This window comes from Suricata suricatta, chromosome 12, assembly GCF_006229205.1.
Source record: "Suricata suricatta isolate VVHF042 chromosome 12, meerkat_22Aug2017_6uvM2_HiC, whole genome shotgun sequence".
NCBI classification, from domain to species: Eukaryota; Metazoa; Chordata; class Mammalia; order Carnivora; family Herpestidae; genus Suricata; species Suricata suricatta.
In genome coordinates, this window is record NC_043711.1 from 105,660,633 (window position 1) to 105,666,236 (window position 5,604).

At 62.6% G+C, this 5,604-nt stretch overlaps 1 protein-coding gene across 1 annotated transcript; it reads left to right on the plus strand.

Annotated features, from left to right (window-relative positions):
• Nucleotides 1–1,126: 1,126 nt before the first annotated feature.
• On the plus strand, nucleotides 1,127–2,526 carry FNDC11 (fibronectin type III domain containing 11). Its single transcript, XM_029918023.1, has 2 exons — nucleotides 1,127–1,205; nucleotides 1,469–2,526. The coding sequence occupies exon 2, from the start codon at nucleotides 1,472–1,474 to the stop codon at nucleotides 2,450–2,452; it is 981 nt and encodes a 326-aa protein (XP_029773883.1). The 5' UTR covers nucleotides 1,127–1,205; nucleotides 1,469–1,471; the 3' UTR covers nucleotides 2,453–2,526.
• Nucleotides 2,527–5,604: the final 3,078 nt, after the last annotated feature.

Below are 5,604 nucleotides of genomic sequence, written 5' to 3' on the forward strand. Positions count from 1 at the left end.
AGCCTCCCCCTCAAACTTCAGACAGGAACCCCCTTCCAAATAATCCTCAGACCCCTGAATAACAACACCAACAGCTCGCATTTACCGACCGCCCAGAACAGAGAGAGACGGGCAGACACGCACACACACACCTCGTTTCCTCTCCAGGTCCTGCTTCCTGGGGCTCCACGCCCAGGCTGGACCTGAGGATGCACACGGATGGCTGCCTAGCCAGGAAGCCTGCCCCCAAGAGTGGGGCCACCTGGAGGGGAGGGGTGCAGTGGAGGGAGGCTCTGGACACAGAGCAGACTGGCCGGGAGCTGGGGGACAGATGCCCTGTCCTGAAAGGGCCCCGGGGACAGAGACACGGATAGCATCCCTCCCTCCCCCATCCTCCCCAAGCAAGGACAACTAGTGTCTTGGGTGGCTGAGACTGACTACTGCCTGGCAGTGGCCCCAGCCTTGCTGAGAGGGCCCAGAGGTCCTGAGCCCCGCAGGGGCTACGGACGGGGTCACCAAGGGGGCCGAGAACCCCCCTGACAGGCTCCCTGGAACTGCAGAGACCCTGTTTGTCCAGACCCATACAGATGACCAGCGTCAGCAACCACCCCCCACCCCCCACCCCCCCCACACACAGGTGGGAGAGGAAGCCCGCTGCCCCAGGAAGGGCTGCTCAGGTCCCTGTGCCCTGCCCTGCGGTGACAAGTGGTCACTCACGAGGTCACTGCTGCTCCCCCGGGTCCTCCCAGGGCTTCCTGGAGCAGCACTCAGGCGGGGAAGAGGAGCCAGAGCCCTCTTCCCCGCACCCCTCCCAGCCCCATGTGAGCACTGTGTCCACAGGACTCTGGGACAGGGTACCCGCAGAGGAGCGGCCGGCCTCAGTTTACTCCTCTCTGGGGAACCCTACTTTGGGCTTAGCTTTAGGAATAGCCACTCGAGGTGGTTCCCAAGCGGAGGCGCTGGAGCAAAGCCCCGGGATAGTTCCCTGCACTTGAGACTGGGGTGGGGGGAGGGGCGGGGCCGAGGCTCCAGCGGTTCTTTTTCGAGTGTTGGGACCAGAGAGCGCCCCCTCCCCAACGGGCCCGAGGCTCCCGCCCCACCCTGAGAGATGGGCGGGGCGTCACAAAGGCTCGAGGTTCCCATGGCAACCTGCAGGACGCGGAGGCGCGCGCTGGGCGCACAGTCAGCCAGTCAGCCGCGTGGCTCTCGCCGCTCCCGGAGGCAAGGCAAGTGGGCGCGCCAGGAGGCTGGGCGCTGGGCGCGGGCTGGGGAGGCTGGGGGAAGAGAGAGAGTGGGCCTGGGGGCCCCTGGAAGGCCCAGGAGGGTGTAGGTCTTGGCGCAGAGCGGGCCCCTTCCCCGGAACTCACTCACCACCAGCCCCTTCGCCGGAACTCATTCAGGACCAGCCCCTCTGCGGTTTTCCACCAGGGCGGGTGGCAGAGGCCCAGTGACTTTCAGCTCACCCCCCTCCCCCCACCCCTGCTTCCAGACGATGAGCTTCCAGGTGACAGGCCTGGGCCTGGACAAGATGAAGCTGGACAGTCCCCAGTCCTTCTTGGACCAGGAGGAGGTGGAGGAGGCAGATGAGCAGCAGCTGCTGGAGCTGGAGGCCTGGAGGACCTACATGGAGCGCCGCACGGTCCTGCGCGAGTTCCTAACCGCGGACCTGAGCCCCCACCTGCTCAAGCGCCACCATGCCCGCCTGGAGCTGCTCAAGAAGTGCTCCTACTACATCGAGATCCTCCCCAAGCACCTGGCCCTGGGTGATCAGAACCCACTGATGCTGCCCACCACCATGTTCCAGTTCATCGACCCCTGGAAGTTCCAGCGCATGAAGAAGGTGGGCATGGCCCAGACCAAGATCCAGCTGCTTCTGCTCGGGGACCTGCTGGAGCAGCTGGACCGCGGCCGCGCCGAGCTGGACGCTCTGCTGGAGTCACCCGACCCGCAGCCCTTCCTGGTGGGCTGGGGCGGGGTGGAGCGGAGGCTGGCGGACCTCTCGGCTGTCATGGACAACTTCCTGACCATGATGGTGCCTGGGCGTCTGCACATGAAGCACCGCCTGGTGTCCGACATCAGTGCCACCAAGATCCCGCACATCCGGCTCATGCTCAGCACCAAGATGCCCGTCATGTTCGACAGAAAGGAGTCGGTGGCCCACGAGGACTGGGTCAGCCTGCGCTGGCTTGTCACCATCCAGCCAGGGGCGCCCGAGCAGTTCGAACTCTGCTTCATGCTCCTGGACCCGCGGACACAGCAGGAGTGCACGCAGTGCGGCATCATCCCTGTGGCCGCCTGCACCTTCGACATCCACAACCTGCTGCCCAACCGCTCCTACAAGTTCACTGTCAAGAGAGTGGAGAGCTACACGCTGGTGTATGAGCCCTGGCGGGACAGCCTCACGCTGCAGACCGGGCCGGCGCCCCCCGAAGGGCCCACCCCTGTTGGCCAGGCAAGCCAGGCCTGCCCCTGACCACACTTTCCGAGAGATGATTTTCTAATATTTATCCACTAATAAAGAGGAGTATAAACACATGCACCACTAAAGAAGCAAACCGACTTATGTTTTAGGGGCAGCGGCAGCCGTGTGAGCGCTTCTTCCGACTCTGCCCAGCCTCCCCACAAGCCCCAGGCCCCCCAGGCTCCGGGTCCCTTTCCCAGGGGGACCCTGGCCTGGACCTTCCAGGAGAGCTGACCCCGAGAAAGGAGCCTTGCCCTGGCGATCGGCTGCCTCCGGCAGTGACGAGAGCCCCTCCCAGGGGCTGCGTGGACCCCCCAGCCGCTCTCACATCTCTCCTTCCCGTTCCGTCACAAGGGCCCGCCACGTGACGTTGGCACGGGCTTGGTCCTGCCTATTTCCTGTGTCCTTGGCTGGGTCTCCAGGGGGGGACAGTAATCTCGATGGGGGCAGTCATGCCCCACACTACTGCTCCAGCTTGACTGGAGTCAGGGCACCAAGGCCAAGAGGACATTTTATTTTAAAATATATTTTAAGTTTTATTTATTTATTTTGAGAGGGGAGAGGCAGAGAGAGGGAGAGGGAATCCCAAGTAGGCTCCACACTGTCAGCACGCAGCCCCGTGTGGGGCTCGAGCTCACGAACCGTGAGATCGTGGTCTCAATAGTCTGTCCTTGCCCTCCGGTGTGCTCATCTGACCACCAGTGTGGCCAGCAGCCCGCTCCCTCTTGGTCACTGCTTGGGCAGGCGAATGGGTCACTTCCAGGGGGTCCAGCACCATGGGTCACCGCCAAGGGGGCATGGGTCACCACCGAGGGGTCTATCGGGACACTGACATCTCATGCACTGCCCTCCACAACATGGTGGTCACTGGGACAGCAGGCCCTCTGAGAACACAGGGCAGGGTGACCAGGAATAGGGACCCTCTCCCCCGCTGGCAGGGAAGTGGTTTGGACAGAGAGAGCCGGCCCCCAACTCGGTAGGACAGGCCCCAGGACCTACCCCCAGCCACAGACCGTGCTCTCTGGAGGCAGGTGGGGTCCTCCCAGGCCTCTGCAGTGGCTGGACCACTGCGTGCTAGTGCAGCATGGCTCTGCTGACCCATGTCACTCAGGGGGTCAAGTCAGACTGTCACACACCCTGTGGCATCATGTGGCCCAGGCTTCCCCGGGGTAGGGGCTTGGGGGTGTCCCGGGCAGAGCCACGGTGCTGGCCAGAGGTGGAGGCAGGGCACTGGTCGAGAGGGTGGGGCAGGGAGAGGAGCCAGAGCCGGCCAGGGACCAGAGATCAGGGTTTTGCCGGGTGGCACCATCCAAACGAGAAGGAGGCAGGCTGGAGTGGGGGGTGCCTCCAGCCCTCACCAAGGAGGTGGCTATGCAGAGGCCAGGTCCCCGCCATGGGACTTCCACACCAAATGGGCCTGGGGTTCCGAGTCTTTGAAGATCGCCTGCGCACAGGGCCTGGTGCTTTTTCTCTGCTCTGGCTCGCCTGGTTCGCTGCTTCGACCAAGACCACCCCTAACTTGAAACCCTGACTCTCTCTGCGGCGAGGCCAGCCCTCCACCAGGCCCCAGGCTTGAGAGCGCCACCTCTGGGCACAGCTGCCTGACTGTGCTGCTTCATCGCCGCCCATGCCCTTCGCCCATGCCCTTCACCCATGCCCTTCGGTCGTCAACGCCGCCTCCTCTGTGAAGCCCTCCCTGACTCCAGGCTGAGAGTTTCTGACTTCCTGCCGCAGGGCGCCTGTCGGTCCTCCTTTCAATTGTTTTTCAAGAGATAGCAGAACTTCTTGGAGCCTGCGTGGCTGCTCTTCCAGTAAGGCTGTTCGGCCCCCCTGCAGCCTCACAGTGAGCACGGGGCCCACGCAGGCCCAACAGACTCCTCTGATTCTCTGTGACTCCCAATCCTGGCCGATACTCATGCCGGCACCCGGGGAAGCCAGGGCCCTGGCGCAAGGCTGGTGCTGGCAGAGGCACTGGGGCTCGGCCACAAGCGCACCGGAGCCTGAATGGCCCCAGTTGGCCTGGAGGAGGTGGGTGCTGTTCCAGGGCCAGAACCTGGATCACCCAGGACCCCGGCAGGATGGCAGCCGTGCGGACTCTGGACTTGGACTGTGCGGCCAGCCCTGCTGGGGGTCAGAGTTCAGTAGGCAGGGCCTGTCTGCATCACCAGACACAGCTCAGGGCAGCAGCCCATCTCCACCAAGTCAGCCTCCCACCCAGCCTCCTTTGTGCTGGCACAGCCGTCCCAGGCCGGCTGTGTCCCCAGCTGTGACATGGCGACATGGGCCCCTCCGAGCTCACGTGTCCAGTGTCTGACTGGAATGGGCTCAGGACTCTTGACAGACTGTGACTTGGTAGCCACCCTCTGACCCAGGACGAAAGGAGGGGCCCCCTCTCCCTGACCCCCAATAAAACCCCAAACACCCAGAGGTGAGAACTTTGTCTTTATAATAATATTATTAATCAATCATATAACAGAGTCAAAGAAAAGATATAAAAATTGGAATGTAGACATTTGATTTGTAGAAACCATCAGAATTGAACACAAAGACACATTCCCCCTCCCCCACCGCCCTCAGAGGGTTCTGCAAGGCCGCAGAGTGGGGAAGACCCTCCAGGAGGAAGCCGCTTGTTTGCAGCAACGCCCAGGCCATGGGGACAGTGGAAGGACAGAGGCTCTGAGACAGAGCTGCTAGGGAGGCAGGGGGGGAAGGGAGGGAGAGGGGGGACTGGGGTGCAAAGGTAGACGCACAGGTTGTCTCAAAGGCCCTGAACTGGGAGCAGGCTTGAGGTTGCAAAGGGGAGGCAGAGCTCAGGGCGAAGGCACACGGCTGCCCATCCAGGGGCACCCCAGTCCCAGCCCCCACCGGCACACCACAGGAGACGGCCTGGACCAGGCGGGGCAGGCGGGCATCTGGTTCTGCTCTGCCCTTCCTCCCGCTAGGACGGAGGACTATGGGTCTCCATCAGGTGGGGCAGTGATGACAGAAAAGGCCCTCTCTTCCAGGGAGGCCTCTTTGGCCCTAAGTTTGGACTAAGGACCTGTTCCAGTAACAGAGACACTGGCTTTCGGTTTATTTAAAAATAGAAAATAGGGGCACCTGGCTAACTCAGTCGGTAAAAGGCGCAACTCTTAATCTCAGGGCCGTGAGTTCAAGCCCCATAC